General features: G+C 35.9%; 11 protein-coding genes and 1 long non-coding RNA gene across 14 annotated transcripts in view; 1 reads left to right on the top strand and 11 right to left on the bottom strand.

Moving 5' to 3' along the window:
* Nucleotides 1-4,157, bottom strand: part of LOC310741066 (protocadherin gamma-A12-like) — a 28,378-nt gene extending 24,221 nt beyond the window's left edge. The window contains exon 1 of the mRNA XM_083568524.1: nucleotides 1,540-4,157. Within this exon, the coding sequence (XP_083424650.1) occupies nucleotides 1,540-3,945 (2,406 nt within the window). The 5' untranslated portion in view covers nucleotides 3,946-4,157. The remainder of the gene's footprint in view (nucleotides 1-1,539) is intronic.
* Nucleotides 1-7,593, bottom strand: part of LOC310741061 (protocadherin beta-16-like) — a 31,814-nt gene extending 24,221 nt beyond the window's left edge. Inside the window, exon 1 of the mRNA XM_083568520.1 lies at nucleotides 5,026-7,593. Coding sequence (XP_083424646.1) covers nucleotides 5,026-7,437 — 2,412 coding nt within the window. The 5' untranslated portion in view covers nucleotides 7,438-7,593. The remainder of the gene's footprint in view (nucleotides 1-5,025) is intronic.
* The window catches only part of LOC310741058 (protocadherin gamma-A4-like), a 41,370-nt gene extending 24,221 nt beyond the window's left edge, over nucleotides 1-17,149 (bottom strand). Inside the window, exon 1 of the mRNA XM_083568517.1 lies at nucleotides 10,498-17,149. Coding sequence (XP_083424643.1) covers nucleotides 10,498-12,936 — 2,439 coding nt within the window. The 5' untranslated portion in view covers nucleotides 12,937-17,149. The remainder of the gene's footprint in view (nucleotides 1-10,497) is intronic.
* The window catches only part of LOC310741048 (protocadherin gamma-C5-like), a gene marked incomplete at its 5' end in the record, with an annotated part of 208,022 nt that overhangs the window by 125,395 nt on the left and 65,425 nt on the right, over nucleotides 1-17,202 (bottom strand). The window lies entirely within an intron of this gene.
* LOC310741064 (protocadherin gamma-A12-like) overlaps nucleotides 1-17,202 on the bottom strand; it is a 94,466-nt gene that overhangs the window by 24,221 nt on the left and 53,043 nt on the right. The window lies entirely within an intron of this gene.
* The window catches only part of LOC310741065 (protocadherin gamma-A12-like), an 89,485-nt gene that overhangs the window by 24,221 nt on the left and 48,062 nt on the right, over nucleotides 1-17,202 (bottom strand). The window lies entirely within an intron of this gene.
* LOC310741060 (protocadherin beta-16-like) overlaps nucleotides 1-17,202 on the bottom strand; it is a 78,627-nt gene that overhangs the window by 24,221 nt on the left and 37,204 nt on the right. The gene's annotated exons all lie outside the window — the stretch shown is intronic.
* The window catches only part of LOC310741069 (protocadherin gamma-A12-like), a 68,948-nt gene that overhangs the window by 24,221 nt on the left and 27,525 nt on the right, over nucleotides 1-17,202 (bottom strand). The window lies entirely within an intron of this gene.
* LOC310741063 (protocadherin gamma-A4-like) overlaps nucleotides 1-17,202 on the bottom strand; it is a 56,660-nt gene that overhangs the window by 24,221 nt on the left and 15,237 nt on the right. The window lies entirely within an intron of this gene.
* LOC310741068 (protocadherin gamma-A12-like) overlaps nucleotides 1-17,202 on the bottom strand; it is a 48,314-nt gene that overhangs the window by 24,221 nt on the left and 6,891 nt on the right. The gene's annotated exons all lie outside the window — the stretch shown is intronic.
* The window catches only part of LOC310741067 (protocadherin gamma-A2-like), a 44,380-nt gene that overhangs the window by 24,221 nt on the left and 2,957 nt on the right, over nucleotides 1-17,202 (bottom strand). The gene's annotated exons all lie outside the window — the stretch shown is intronic.
* LOC310741112 overlaps nucleotides 12,194-17,202 on the top strand; it is a 318,731-nt gene continuing 313,722 nt past the window's right edge. The window contains exon 1 of the long non-coding RNA XR_014537837.1: nucleotides 12,194-12,274. This is a non-coding gene — a long non-coding RNA (uncharacterized lncRNA). The remainder of the gene's footprint in view (nucleotides 12,275-17,202) is intronic.

Raw genomic sequence — 17,202 nt, 5'->3', positions numbered from 1 at the left:
TTATATTGTGTAGCTTAGTCTCCATAATTACAATAAGAATGAAAATGAAATTGCAATGAGACTAGAAGATGACAGGATTGAAAACATGCTGAATCCCATATTTGAAAAGCAAAAAAGTCTCACTCTTGTAATTCAGGTGATTATTAATTTTTCTTTGTCGATATTTTTCAAAGATTAATTAGCATAATGGATGTATTACATTTTATTTTATTAATTAGTTTGTTAGAGTGATGGTATACAGAGTTTGCTCTGAGTATTTTATTTTACTGCAAGTAGAAACTAATCAGCAAATTACTTCAACAATAAGCACATGTAGGATAGAGATATAGATATTTATTAAACCCCTGAACAAGGCTGGAAAATCATTCAGCTAAAATAGCTTAATTTATTACAGCTAAAAACTATTGTGGTTTTATTTCTGTTTCATTTTTTTTTGTCGAAAAACATTAACTACTGTGAATAACAGTGGTAATAAACAGAGAATTACCTGCAGTACTTGCTCAGTTTTTTTCTGACAGGAGTTAAGAAATGGTACAAAACCAATAAATGCAGTTTTTGTAAACCTTAAAAAATATTGTGTAAAATTCACTGTAGAAGTAGAATGTCCAATTTATAAAACTGATGTTTGACCAATTTTAAAAGTGATTATTTTTTAATGTGCTGCACTGTTTGACTTTCCTACTGTAAGCAACAAGAGACATAGGAACAAATTTCAGCACCATGGAGAGCCACCAGTTAGCCATGCTTGTGTAAAACTGTTTTCAATGAGTGGAAATTTAGATGATATGCATGGTTTAAATAATAGGAAAGAATCCATCTGATAATCATTAAAGCCAAGAATATTCAGAAGCGCCATAAAAAAACATGTAAAGCTATTTCTTTACAAATACTGTTTTTTTTCCCCCCCTTTTTTTTGGTTCATAAATTCACTACAACACACTCAACAAAAAATTTGCTGATTTGCAATGCTTAAAATTTAATTATGTTAGTATGTTTTTGCACTTTAAACCCTTGTAAACAATGCTATTATTACGGATTCCGTAACTTTGTCATTAATCTGTTGAGACAAATTTGTCTGTTTAATAATAGCTTTAATAATAACCTACAGCCAACAAACAACGACAACACTAATTTATACATTCAGCAGTCCACACAAGGTTGTGTACAAGCATGAAATGCACAGAGTTGGGCATTAAGTGACCATTAAGGTGTACCCTTGTTTGACAAGCAAGCAAGAAACCAAAGCATAGAGTGAAGAATAAAGGAATGTAAAGTGGTCATATTTTACATCACAGAATTTTTTATGGTCAATGATATTGAATAAACCTATTTAACATTTTTACAGGGAGCAAGATCCCATACAACCAGTTATAGTTACTTAATTATATTAAGACAAAGCCATAGGAGGCAGACAATGCTAAATTTAAAAATGAAAAAAAAAAATTTAATATAAAAAGAAATTCTAGACAATATTTTATATAAAGCAGGAACATCCCAATGTATTTTATAATTGAAAAGAGGAAATAAAAAAAATCTTACCTCTTCTCCCTCTCCTGTGTTAAGTGTAATCAAATTTGCAGCTAAAGTCTCATTTTGAACTTTCCTCAAAGTTTCACCAGCAGTAAGTGTGGTGTCATTGTAAGACGTGATGAACTTGAAGTCACTGGTCCGTGACCCTGTACTTAGATATGTGTCATAATTGTAAGAACTGCAGAGAGTTCCAGCTCCCTCCACTTCTGCATAGTTGGGAGGAAGATATGCACTGGGAATGGCCACTGCTCCATCAAACAACAGTCTGGGTTTTCTCCTGTAGCAAAACCTCACAGCCAGGATCAGAATAATGAAAGTCAGGAAAAAGGTGGAGATGGAAACCAATGCAATAATTAAATAAAAAGTCAGTTTGGAATTGCTCTCCTCATAAGACATGTCTGTCAATTGTGGAATTTCAGCAAGATTATCAGAAATAAGTAAATATACAGAACAGGTAGCAGAGAGAGGAGGTTGTCCATTATCTTTTACTGAGATAACAAGATTCTGTTTCATGCTGTCAGATTCAGTAATGTCCCTCTGAGCCCTGATTTCTCCACTATGGAGACCTATATTGAAAAGTCCTGGATCAGTAGACTTGACAATCTGATATGACAGCCATGCATTTTGTCCAGAGTCAGCATCCACAGCAATCACTTTGGAGAGAAGAGATCCAGATATAGCAGATTTAGGGACCATCTCAGTCATTAAAGACTTTCCCTCTGCAGCAGGGTATAATATCTGTGGAGCATTATCATTTTCATCTGATATAAACACACTCACAGTCACATTGCTGCTGAGTGGAGGAGAACCATTGTCTCTGGCTACAATCTGGACTTTGAAATCTCTAAACTTTTCATAGTCAAATGATCTTACAGAATGGATCACTCCAGTATCTGAGTTAATGGATACAAATGAGGAAACTGGAAAACCATTTATCTCACTAGGCACCAGGGAATACAGTACTGTACCATTCTGTCTCCAGTCTGGGTCTGTTGCAGTAACAGCAGTAACAGAAGTTCTTTCTTTACTATTTTCCTTTACATATGCAGTGTATGACTGCTGCTCAAATACAGGAGGATTGTCATTGATATCTGATACAGAAAGATGAATTGTTATAGATGATGATAAAGGTGGAGAGCCTCCATCAGTTGCAGCGATTGTTATGTTGTAATCTGTTTCTTTCTCTCGATCAAGCATGCTTGTGGTTACTAATGTATAATAGTTTTTGATGGATGGATTTAATTTAAAAGGAACATTTTTCTGAATAAAGCAATTTACATGTCGATTATCTCCTGAATCTTTGTCTTGTACATTAATAATTGCCACCTCAGTGCCTGCTGCAGAGTTCTCAGGCACTGGGTTGTGTAATGATTTAAGAATAATTCGAGGTTCATTGTCATTGACATCAATGATGTCTATAATAATTTTAGCAGATGATACAAGACCAGGACCATCTTTGGCCAGTACTCTCATTTCATGATTTTTTTCATCTTCAAAATCGATGTTCCCACTCACTGTGATCTGTCCAGTTATTTTGTCAAGAGCAAATAATCTTGCCGAACTATCTGATAAACGGCTGAGCTCATAAGTGACGTCACCGTTGGATCCTTCATCATCATCAGTCGCCGTGACTGTAATCACCTCCGTGCCTACAGGCGCGTTTTCAACTAGACTCACTCTGTACACAGGTTCACTAAACACGGGAATATTGTCATTGGCATCCAGAACAGTAACATGTATAACAGCTGTCCCTGATTTCGGTGGATTACCGCCATCAAATGCGGTAAGAATTAAATGAATATCATTCTGCTTTTCGCGATCGAGCTCTTTCTCCAGGACCAAAATAGCGGATTTTCCTCCGTCCGCGTTTTTATTCACTGTTAAAATAAAATGCTCATTTGCTTCAAGAGAATATCCTTGAACTGCGTTACGTCCTATGTCCAAGTCGTGAGCTTCTTCCAAAGGGAAACGCTCGCCCTTATCAGCCGACTCTCTAATTTCAAAGCTGATCCGGTCGTTGGAAAAAAAGGGAGAGTTATCGTTTACATCCTCTATCTGCAATGAAATGCGATGCACTTCAAGAGGATTTTCCAACACAAGCTCGTAATTTAGAATACAAGAAATTCTCGACCCACAAAGTCTCTCTCGGTCTATTGTTTCCGCCACGACCAAATTTCCGCTACTCAGATTAATGTCGCAGTAGCGTTTCGCGCTGTCGTCCGTCTCCACCCGAGCTTTACGAGCAGATAAACGTTTAGCATCAAGTCCAAGATCCTTTGCTAAATGTCCAATCATGTACTGACGCTTCGTTTCCTCCGGGACCGTGTAGCTCAAATCTCCATGGACAGGGTGAAGAAAAAATAAAATAAATCCGAGAACAAAGACAATCGAGAATAATCCGACCTTCCTGTCCATTCTAACAACATTTAAATGTGCAGAATGTGTTATAAATGTAATTGCTTTTGTTTGTTCGACAATCTACTTGAAATTTGCCCAAGCTAAATGCAGCAGCGTTTGTGGATGTCAGGAGTATATTGAAATGACACGTAATGGGTGGAGAGTCATTGCAATTTCCTCCGTAGGTAAACAGCGACGCTTAGAGTATTTTTTGTGTAATACAGTGTTGTATTCTCCTATATTTTTTACAAACCTAAATATTGCATACATAAACAAACTAATAAATACATGGGAAGAACCTACGTTTGTAAATAATTTCAAGATACAATTCTTTTTTATATAAAAATTTTGCTAATTCACGGTTAACCATTTACAATTAAATTGTTTTAGGAATAAAACTATTTAAATAAAATAGTTAACTGACCCATTTTTTTTTTTTTTTTAAGTATTTCTAGGCATTAGCTAATAGGTTAGCTTATAGGTCAATATGTGAATTGATTAATTTGGCAAAAACTAACTAAGGAAAAAATTATTATTATTATTATTATTATTATTATTATTATTATTATTATTATTATTATTATTGTTAATAAATTCCTTACAAAACTCACCTATAAAAAAAAAGAATAAACACTTAAGGGACGTCACAATCGAGATATTTTACTGAAATTATAATTATGATACCTCATTCAGAAGAATAGAAGCTAAATGGGAAGCTTATTAATTTACTTTTGCTTGTTTTTCTGTTTACGTTACAACTTTCCACAGCAATATCTTTTACTAAACGTCATTAAATATAGTTATATAATATAAATCATATGATAATAAGCTAAATTTTGATTTATAGATTTAAGTAGATAGTAAAAGCTCATTTATTAGACATGACCTTTAAAATTCACACTTTGCAGACATTGTAAGGATCTAAATGTGATAATCATATTATGAAAGCAAAATAAATAAGTGACATTAGGCAATAATGGCTGCTGCAGTTTGTTTAACATAAAGAAAGAAACCAATGCAAAAAAACAACAGGTAAAAAAAATATATATACATTTGGAATGAATCCTAAGACAAAGGGAACAAGCACAGTTTTCTTACCTCAGTTTCCTCTCCTGTATTGTTAAGTGTAATCAAACTTGCAGCAAAATTCTCATTTTGAACCTTCTTCAGAGTTCCACTAGAAGTAAGTGTTGTGTCATTATAAGATGTGATGAACTTGAAGTCACTGGTGCGTGATCCTGTAGTTAGATATGTGTCATAATTGTAAGAACTGCAGAGAGTTCCAGCTCCCTCCACTTCTGCATAGTTGGGAGGGAGATATGCACTGGGAATGGCCACTGCTCCATCAAACAACAGTCTGGGTTTTCTCCTGTGGCAAAACCTCACAGCCAGTATCAGAATAATGAAAGTCAAGAAGAAGGTGGAGACAGAAACCAGTGCAATTATTAAATAAAAAGTCAGTTTGGAATTGTTCTCCTCATAATTCATGTCTTTAAGGTCTTGGACTTCAGCAAGGTTATCAGAAATAAGTAAATATACAGAACACGTAGCAGAGAGAGGTGGTTGTCCATTATCTTTCACCAAGATGACAAGGTTCTGTTTCATGCTGTCAGATTCAGTAATGTCCCTCTGAGCCCTGATTTCTCCACTATGGAGACCAATAGTGAAAAGTCCTGGATCAGTAGACTTAACAATCTGATAGGACAGCCACGCATTCTGTCCAGAGTCAGCATCCACAGAAATAACTTTGGAGAGCAGAGATCCAGAAAGAGCAGATTTTGGAACCATCTCAGTCATTAAAGACTTTCCCTCTGCAGCAGGGTATAATATCTGTGGAGCATTATCATTCTCATCTGATATGAACACACTCACAGTCACGTTGCTGCTGAGTGGAGGAGAACCATTGTCTCTGGCTACAATCTGGACTTTAAAGTCTCTGAACTTTTCATAGTCAAATGACCTTACAGCATGGATCACTCCAGTATCTGAGTTAATGGACAAATATGAGGACACAAGGACACTGTTTATCTCACTAGGCACCAGAGAATACAGTACTGTACCATTCTGCCTCCAGTCTGGGTCTGTTGCAGTAACAGAAGTAACAGGGGTTCCTGGTTTGTTATTTTCTATTACATATGCAGTGTAGGATTGCTGCTCAAATACAGGAGGATTGTCATTGATGTCTGATAAAGTTATATGGATGATAATGTATGAGGACAAAGGCGGAGAGCCTCCATCACTAGCAGTGATTGTTATGTTATAATATTCTTTCATCTCTCGATCAAGTATGCTTGTAGTTGCCAGTGAAAAATAATTTTTGATCGATGGATTTAATTGGAAAGGAACATTTCCCTGGATTGCACAACGGATCTTTCGATTATCTCCTGAATCTTTATCCTGAACATTTATAATAGCCACCTCAGTGCCTACAATAACATTCTCAGGTAGAGGACTATTTAGAGATTTCAGAACAATTTTAGGAGCATTGTCATTGACATCAGTAATATCTATAATGACTCTCGAAGTCGATGCTAAACCAGATCCATCTTTAGCCTGGACTCCAATTTCATAATATTTATCCTCCTCATAGTCGATTTCTCCAGCCACATTAATTTGTCCACTAAATTCGTGAATAGTAAATAATTGTGCTGCGTTATGAGCAATGTGACTGAATTCATATGTTACTGCGCCATTTGCTCCTTCATCTGCATCTTCTGCGCTCACAGTAACGACTTCTGTTCCTATTGGTGCGTTTTCAGCTAAGACCACTTTATATACAGACTGTGTGAAAACTGGAACATTATCATTAGCATCAAGCACAGTGATGTGTATAACAGCAGTCCCTGATCTTTGAGGAATCCCGCCATCCACTGCGGTAAGAATTAAGTCAATATTTTTCTGTTGTTCGCGATCCAGCTCTTTATCCAGCACAAGTTCTGCGTATTTCCGTCCGTTTTCATTTTCATTCACAGACAAAACAAAATGGTTGTTCTTTTCTAGCGAATAGTCATGCACTCCGTTTTGTCCGATGTCATAGTCGTGAGCTTCATCCAAACGGAAGCGCTGGCCTTTATCAGTGGACTCGTGGATTTCAAAGCTAATTCTCTTCTTAACAAACATTGGCGCGTTGTCATTTATATCCTGGATGCGCAGAGAAATGCGATGTAGCTCGAGCGGGTTTCCTAAGACGAGCTCATAATTCAGGATGCAATTCATTCTTGAGCCACAAAGCTTTTCCCGGTCTATTGTCTCCGCAACGACCAATTCTCCGGTATTAAGATTAATATCAACATACCGCTTATTGCTATCCTCCGTTTCAACTCGGGCCTTTCGTGTTTTTAATTCCGCAGCATCTATTCCGAAATCCTTTGCCGCGTTTCCAATCACATACTGTGCCTTCGTTTCCTCTGGTACTGTGTAGCTCAAGTCTCCTTTGACCGCAACAAAAATGAAGGAAAGGAGTGCCATGAGTAAAGAAGACCACGGTACTGAAAGCGTCCTGAAATCCATATTTGAAAAGCTAAAAGTCTTTATTCGAATAATTCCATAACGTAATATCAACACATCTTTTCAACCGTTTTTTTTAGAAATAGCAGAGAGTATAAAAAGCAGCTGGACTACAACAAGAGATCTTCCTGTTAATAACGAACGCAGATGTTCAGTCATGGTTTTGTAGCACCTGCAATTGATGGTCAACAGCGACGCTTTAAGCATTTTGTTTTTACTGCAAGTATGAATTTTGGATCGTCATAATCCACACAGCAAAAATACAAGTTTAAAAGGTACATCAAAAAATTTTTTTTTTGCATGGAGCATGAATTAAAGACGCAGTGTTGTCTATGGTGTAATAGTGCTGTCCACATTCACGGTGCTGAATCTCACAACTGCTCACTTAGGAGTAGCTCTACCCTCGTACCCTATTTAGTAAAATATTGTTATACAAATGCAATTGCATCTTAGAAGATTTTTTCTTTTTGATTTCATAAGGATTAATGACTAAACAAAATGTGAATAGGATTCATCTGAAGTGGTTAACACTGGCCAAATAGAATTAAAATAAACAACAACAAACAAAATAAAATAAAAAAAAAAAAAAACATTTTGAAAGTAGATTTGTTTGTGGGATACATTTAATTAATTAATTTATTTATTTTGCTATTTAGACTGTTTTTCATTGAATTCTAGAAAATGATGCATGACAGTGCAATATATAAAATGCCTCCTTATATTGAAAATCATGCTGAGCTAACTGTTTTGCCCTATAAGTTCTACTGTTAGAAATATGTTCTGGTTACGAGTAGAAAATTAGGCACCTGTTAATCACAAAAACAGCAAAGAACACATTTCTACAATAATTCGGAATATTTTCCTGTCTCATACTTTATGTTAAGTACTGTAATTTTAGGGTTGTGGAGCCAATCAAAATCAAAATCTAAATTTGCGACATGCCAGTAAAAGTGAAGTTATAATAAGGTCATTATTAGATTTACCAGGGGAAAGAATTATGAATCAATGCAAACTAAGAAAAGACATCATAGAGATTCAACAAAATATTTTCAGATTCAGTATTTCATTATCATCATAGCAGGTTCATACGTATATATTATTATGCATATTCCACAAGAGAAACATTTTCTTATTTCTGCCAATATGTTTAAGAGGAGTAACACCTAAAATGTGAAAAATAAAATTGTATCCCCATGCAACAAAATGTGGAAAAGAATATGTTGCACAGGGCAAAATTATGATTGCTCATGAATGGACCAGTGGATACTGTATTACATTAAATATGCAGCCAAGTGCAGTCCATGTCTGCAAGCACAACAGTAAACCCAAAATTTCAAATACCAAAGTTAGCTGAACAACATGACCTTTTTCTCTTGATTTCAGAAAAAATGCAAATGACCAGTGAACTACAATAAAGAGGATGCAAAATAGTATTGGACTATACCTGTAGCAGTTAAGACCAGCCTATAATTTTAAAAGAGATGCAATACTTAATAGCACATGTAAGCAAAGGTGAAGGTTTCATGTTTTGCAAAGCTAGTAAAGAAATTCATTTGTTGTCTTCAGGACTGAATATTTTCAGCTGTATGACTGAAAAATGCTAGCCATTAGGATAGCACAAGCCAGTGCACTCTTAGTGTTGGTTGCAAGCCCAGATAAATGTTAATAAAAAATTTTTAGCAGTGCCTATTCACCACAAGTTGGTTCTGAGATTTCAGAGAAAGAACATTTCTGGAGTCAGTTAGATGGTGGAGAGTGAGCCTAAGAAAGAAAGAATGGTAAATGGGGCAGACTTTAATGAGCATGTTGATGAAGGGAACAAGGTGAATACATATTTTAAAAAGAAGAAGGAGCTAGTTGGTGGTGAAGAGGTGCTGCAGAAGTGATAAGGGAGATAGGAAGGTATAGGAAGGTATTAGTGTGACATCTGCTAAGGAAAAGGTATATGATGAGCTGTATAAGAAGTTGGACACTAAGGAAGAAGAAAAGTGTTTATAGCAATTGGCTTGGCAGAGGGACTAAGCTGTAAAGGATGTGCTACAAGTTAGGGCAACAAAGGATGCTTATCTAAATGTGTTGACAAGTGAGAAGAGTGTGTTTAGAAGGTGGAGGGAGTCATTTAAGCATCTGATGAGTGAAAAAAATAGGAGAGAGAGAAGGTTGAATGTTCATACGAACAGTAAGGAGGAAGTGAGAGCAACTAGTAAGAGGATCAAGAGTGGAAAGTCAGTTGGCCCAAATGGCATACCAATTGAATCATGGAGATATTTAGGAGACATGGCAAAAAAGTTTTAACTAGATTTAAATCTAACAAATTTTAGAAAGGCAGAGAATGCCTTAGGAATGGAGAAGGAGTGTGCTGGTATTGATTTTAAAGAATAAGAGAGATGTGCATATATGCAGTAACTACATGGGAATAAAGTTGATTAGTCACTCCATGAAGTTATGGGTAAGAGTAGTGGAAGCCAGGCTGAAAGGAGAGGTAAAAATCTGAGCAGTATGGTTTCATTCAGAGGAAGAATACTGGGACACAATATTTGCTTTGAGAATGTTGATGGGGATTGATAGCGAAGGGCAGATGGTGTTGCATTGTGTGTTTGTGGACCTGGAAAAAGCTTACAACAGGATGAAGTTTTGCAGACAAGGTGAGAAAGGAGTGATTGAGTTTGGTTTGGTCATGTGCAGAGGAGGGACACTGAATATATCCGCTGTTACAACCCATAATGGGAGCTGCCAATAAATAAATAAATGAATGAACGAATGAATTAATGAATTAATGGATGGATGAATGAATGAATGAATGAATGAATGAATGAATGAATGAATGAATGAATGAATGCTTTTTTCCAAACAAACAAATAAACAGAATCAGCAGGCAATATATTTTGCATGTGAAATGTAAGGGTTTGAAGATATAATAACCGAGTACATTAAATTGAGTCTTGACATTTCATTGAATGTTTTGAAGTGAAATAAAAATGTACACAGCTAAATTAAGAGTTTATCCAAAATTTAAATTTGTTCAGATAAAACATGGAACAAAGAAAAAGTATGTTTTCTTACCTCCTCTTCCTCTCCTGTATTGTTAAGCATAATCAGACTTGCAGCTAAAGTCTCATTTGGAACCTTTTTCAAAGTTTCACCAGCAGAAAGTGTGGTGTCATTGTAAGACGTGATGAACTTGAAGTCACTCGTGCGTGACCCTGTAGTTAAATATGTGTCATAGTTGTAAGAACTGCAGAGAGTTCCAGCTCCCTCCACTTCTGCATAGTTGGGAGGGAGATATGCACTGGGAATGGCCACTGCTCCATCAAACAACAGTCTGGGTTTTCTCCTGTGGCAAAACCTCACAGCCAGGATCAGAATAATGAAAGTCAGGAAGAAGGTAGAGACAGAAACCAGCGCAATAATTAAATAAAAAGTCAGTTTGGAATTGTTCTGCTCAGAAGTCATGTCTTTCAATTGTGGAACTTCAGCAAGATTATCAGAAATAAGTAAATACACAGAACAGGTTGCAGAAAGAGGAGGTTGTCCATTATCTTTCACTGAGATAACAAGGCTCTGTTTCATGCTGTCAGATTCAGTAATGTCCCTCTGAGCTCTGATCTCTCCACTATTGAGACCTATAGTGAAAAGTCCTGGATCAGTAGATTTGATGATCTGATATGACAGCCAAGCATTCTGTCCAGAGTCAGCATCCACAGCGATCACTTTGGAGAGCAGAGATCCCGATAGGGCAGCTTTAGGTACCATCTCAGTCATAAAAGACTTTCCATCTGCAGCAGGGTATAATATCTGTGGAGCATTATCATTCTCATCTGATATGAACACACTCACAGTCACATTGCTGCTGAAAGGAGGAGAACCATTGTCTCTGGCTACAATCTGGACTTTGAAGTCTCTGAACTTTTCATAGTCAAATAACCTCACAGCATGGATCACTCCAGTATCTGAGTTAATGGACAAAAATGAAGACACCAAAACACCATTTATGTCACTGGGCAACAGTGAATACAGTACTGTACCATTCTGCCTCCAGTCTGGGTCTGTTGCAGTAACAGCACTTATTGAGGTTCCTGGTTTGTTATTTTCCATTACATATGCAGTGTATGACTGCTGCTCAAATACAGGAGGATTGTCATTGATATCTGATACAGAGAGATGAATGGTTATAGATGATGATAAAGGTGGAGAGCCTCCATCAGTTGCAGCGATTGTTATGTTATAATCTGTTTCTTTCTCTCGATCAAGCATGCCTGTTGTTACTAATGAAAAATAGTTTTTGATAGATGGAATTAATTGAAATGGAAGATTTTGCTTAATGTAACAATTTACATGTCGATTATCTCCTGAATCTTTGTCTTGTACATTAATAATTGCCACCTCAGTGCCTGATGCAGAGTTCTCAGGTATTGGGTCGTTTAATGATTTAAGAATAATTCTAGGTTCATTGTCATTGACATCAATGATGTCTATAATAATTTTAGCAGATGAAACAAGACCAGGACCATCTTTGGCCTGTACTCTCATTTCATAATAATTTTCCTTTTCATAATCGATGTTCCCACTCACTGTGATCTGTCCAGTAATTTTATCAAGAGAAAACAATTTTACCGATTTCTCAGATAAACGGCTGAGCTCATATGTGACGTCACCGTTGGGTCCTTCATCATCATCAGTCGCCGTGACAGTAATCACCTCCGTGCCTACAGGCGCGTTTTCAACTAGACTCACTCTGTACACAGGTTCACTAAACACGGGAATATTGTCATTGGCATCCAGAACAGTAACATGTATAACAGCTGTCCCTGATTTCGGTGGATTTCCGCCATCAAATGCGGTAAGAATTAAATGAATATCATTCTGCTTTTCGCGATCGAGCTCTTTCTCCAGGACCAAAGTAGCGGATTTTCCTCCGTCCGCGTTCTCATTCACTGATAAAATAAAATGCTCATTTGCTTCAAGAGAATATCCTTGAACTGCGTTACGTCCTAAATCCAAGTCGTGAGCTTCTTCCAAAGGGAAACGCTCGCCCTTATCAGCCGACTCTCTAATTTCAAAACTGATCCGCTCTTTTGGAAAAATGGGAGAGTTATCGTTTACATCCTCTATCTGCAATGAAATGCGATGCACTTCAAGTGGATTTTCCAACACAAGCTCGTAATTCAGAATGCAAGAAATTCTCGACGTGCAAAGATCCTCTCGGTCTATTGTTTCCGCCACGACCAAATTTCCGCTACTCAGATTAATGTCGCAGTAGCGTTTCGCGCTGTCGTCCGTCTCCACCCGAGCTTTACGAGCAGATAAACGTTTAGCATTAAGTCCAAGATCCTTTGCTAAATGTCCAATCACGTACTGCCGCTTCGTTTCCTCCGGGACCGTGTAGCTCAAATCTCCATGGACAGGGTGAAGAAAAGTGACAATAAAGCCAAGCGCAAACAATATCGAGAATAAACCGATGTTCCTTTCCATTCTACCGACTTTCATTTTCATGGTTTTCATTTTCCTATGCTGTGATAAATATATGTAAAATTCCTATCGTCTACTCGAAATCTTTACAGACAATAAACAGCTAAACGCAGCATCGTTTGTGGATGTCAGGAGGAGCTGAAAGTGACATGAAATGGGTGGAGAGCTTCGATAGATTTTGTTCTGTAGGTGAACAGCGACGCTTTCAGTATATTTTTATATATTACAGTATTACGGTCCCTCTAATCTTTACTTTTTACATGCTGCAAAAATAACGACAAATAAACTCCACTAAATTATATAAAAAAAAATGCTTTTGTTAAAAATATAAATAAATTCGAATATATATTTTCAAATATATTAATTACAATCACTATCATCCTTCCACAGATAGCATTTATATGTTTAAAGATTTTACGAAAACAGTTCAATAATGAAGGAATTTTCCTGACATTTTTATATTTTTACAGTATATGTAAAATTATACTGTATATGTACATTCTAGTAAAATGAAAGTCAAAATGAAGGTGATTTCATTCAAAAAGAACATTTTGCTGAACTGAACAACTGCTCCTGAATCCTTATGCTTAATATTTATAATGGCCACCTTAATGCTTACAAAACAATTCTCAGGTAGAGGAATATTTAGGGATTTAAGCATAATTTTAGTAGCATTGTCTTAGGCATCACTAATATATATAATAATACTGGCAAAAAATCCATCCATAGCCTGGACTCCAAATTCATAATATTTCTACCTATTCTGTTTTCACAGAAAATACTTCTGTTTCTATTGGTGCATTTTATTCTTTCTGCTGTTTGCAATTCAGCTTTTTATCCAGCACAAGCTCTGCGTAATTCTGTCCATTTTTATTTCTTTAACAGACAAAACAAAATGTTTGTTCTTTTCTAGCCAATTGTCATTCACACGGTTTTGTCCAATATCAGAATTGTGCGCAACATCCAGACGGAAACACTGCTATTTAACAGCGAACTCACAAATTTCCAGATATATGCGCTTATAAAGATATTGCAGGTGTTAACATTAATAGAAACATACCACTTACTGCTGTCCTCCGATTCTACTCCGGCCTTCTGTGTTTTTAATTTAAAATTAAGTCTATTTAATTAATTTAATTTTTATATTTCCAATAGCATACTGATGTTTCGTTTCCTTCTCTACCATTTAGCTCAAATCTCCACAGATGATGCTCTGGTTGAATAAAATATTTAAATTATGATATTGTCGAATATTACACAGGAAAAGATTATATTTTTCATAGATTTGAAGCTTGATGACATCATCATGACGTTAAAATATGTTGCAAATTAGGTGGTCAGAAAAGATTTCCAATGTCTGTGTGTTAACCATGAAAGACTGTTACATCTTGCTGCAATGGTCTTTGCTGCTAGGCCAACCTGTGATTACATATTTAAAACATTTAAAAGGCGGTATGAGGTTTACTATGTTTCCTGCAGGTAAAGCGCGAGTATTTTTCGATCATTACAGTTTAAATGAACTGACTCTCATGAGCTGTCAACAGCTTTCCAATATACTGCATTGTACCAGTAGTAAACTGGAACATTTTATCTGATGACTTCGAAAGACCAAACTCACAGCCTACATAATGCACAATTTGAGCAAATGCATGAATAAAAGAAAATTAGCAAATCCCAAAAATAAAGAATATGGAAATGCAAACACTGGTTGCAGGATCTCAACAAGATATAAATAAAAGTACATTTTCTCATGAATCAAGACAGGGTGTCAACATAAGTGTAATCAAACTTACAGCTAAAGTCTGATTTTAACCCTCCTTCAGAGTTCCACTATTAGTAAGTGTGGTTATACAAGAGGTAATAAAGTAACTGGTACAAAATTCACTATTAAGATATGTCATAATTGTAAGAACTGTGGAGTTCCAGCTCCCTCCACTTCTGCATAGTTAAGTGCAAGATACACATGGGAATGGCCACTGCTCCATCAAACAACAGTCTGGGTTTTCGCCTGTAGCAAAACCTCACAGGACCAGATTGATAAATGTCAGAAAGAAGGTAGAGAGAAAATCCAGTGTGATGAATAAATAAAAAGTCAGATTAGAATTGTTTTCCTAATTAGTTATGTTTTTAAGTTCAGAAATAAAAATATATATAAAGCAGATTGCAGAAAAACTGTTTATATACAGGCTGTGTAAACATTGGAACATTATCTTTAGAATCTAGCAAAGTGATGAGTATAAAATCCGTCCCTGATCTCTGAAGAATCCCACCATCCACTCTGGCAAGAATCAAGTCAATATCTTCTTGTTATTCATGATCCAGCTCTTTATCTAGCACAAGCTCTGCATATTTCTATCTGTTTTTATTGTCTTTACCAAACAAAAAAAAGCAGTTATTTTCTAGCAAATAAGCAGTCACTATGCGTCACTATGTCGTGAGCGTAATTCAAATAGAAGCGCTGCCCTTTTTTTTGGCATGTTGTCATTTGTATCCTGAATATTCACATATATGTACATGTATAGACAAATGTTTTGGGACACCTGACCCTTTCTGCCATATGTGGTTCTTCTCCAATTTGTTACCACAAAGCTGGAGGCACACAATTGTATAGGATGTCTTCGGATGTGGTATAATAAAATTTTGTGTTTACTTGAACTTGGAAACCCAAACCTGTTCCAGCAAGACATAGTCCCTGTGCACAAAGTAAACTCCATGAAGATATGGTTTACAAAATTTGGAGAGAAAGAAGAAAGTGAAAGGCACTGACTGCACCCCAGGCCTTCCTCACTTATACCAGAGCTGACTTTACTAACACCCTTGTGGATAATGAACACAACTGTCCATAAGCACACTCAAAAATCTAGTGCAACATCTTCCCAGAACAGTGGAAGGAATTATAAGAGCAAATTGTGATGAAATGTCGAATGCAATGCTCAAAAAGCATATACCATAGTCCAGGTGTCCGCAAACATTTGGCAATATTATGTAGATCTATCAGATTTTCTACAATGTTATCATGATACAGGATGCAATTTATTCTCAAGCCACAAATATTTTACCATTTTATTTTCTTGAAACAATCAATTCTCTGGTTTTAAAATTGAAATTGACATATCGCTTGCAGCTCTCCTTCACTTTAACTTAGGCATCCCATGCTTTAAATTTTGCAGCATCTATTCCAATTTCCTTTATTAGATACTGCACATTAGTTTCCTCTGGTACTGTTTAGCTTAAGTCTCCATTGACAACAATGAGAATGAAATAAAGAAGCACAATGAGTTGAGAAGACGAAAGAACTGGAAACATGCTGAATCCCATATCCCATAAGCTAAAATACACAATTCCAAGTAAGGTGACTAAAAAAAGGTGTAATTATTATTCACAATTCATTAGCGTAAGGGATGTATTATATTTTATTTTGTGTGACTCTTGTTCCAGTTGTCGTCATTTTTTTGTTTATTTAAGTGGTGGTATACAGTGACCCCCCTGAGCATTTTGTTTTATTGCAAGTAGAATCTATTTATAAATAATATTTCAAACCCCTGAACAAGGCCGTAAAATCATTTTAAATAATAAATAGCTTTTTTTTAACAGTTTCTTATAGTTTCTATAGTGGATGCAAGCTATTCACAAGGACTATTCATAAAGCTAAAAACTGATGTGATTTCGTCTCTTTCAGTTTTCTTCAAAAAAGCATCACCTAGGATCAATAAAATAGTGGTAATCAATAGAGTAAACACCTGTAGTGGTTGAGTTTTGCTCTGAATGCTGGACTGACAGGAGTTGAGGAATGGTACAAAACAAATAAATGCACAGTTTTTGTAAACCTTAAAGTATACTGTATAAAATGCACTGTAGAAGTACAATGCCTAATAAAACAAATTTATAAAAAATAAAGGAAAAAGAAAAAAACAGACCAAATTGACACTTTGACCAAATTCTAAAAGTGATTATTCTTTAAGGTGCTGCAATGTGTGACTTTCCTAAATGACAAATGACAGAAGATACTTTCTTTCAGCTTCTATTTCAGCACCATGGAGAGCCACCAGTTCGCATAGCTTGTGCTAAAATTGTTTGATGTGTTGATAGGCATGTTTTGCATAACAGGAATGAATCCACCAGGTAATCAATAAAAAAACAAGAATAATCAGAAGCTTCCTAAAATATATGTAAAACATATGCTCAAAAAAAAATATCCACATATTCTTTACCATTAATGCTTCGAAAAAACAAACAAACAAACAAAAAAAAACTCCCTAGAGCCCTAGAATTTAAACATATTAGTATTTTATTGCAATT

This window comes from Silurus aristotelis (assembly GCF_946808225.1).
Source record: "Silurus aristotelis genome assembly, chromosome: 18".
In the NCBI taxonomy this organism is placed as follows: Eukaryota; Metazoa; Chordata; class Actinopteri; order Siluriformes; family Siluridae; genus Silurus; species Silurus aristotelis.
Note: the sequence above shows the minus strand (reverse complement) of the source record. Positions and strands in the feature narration are given on the sequence as shown.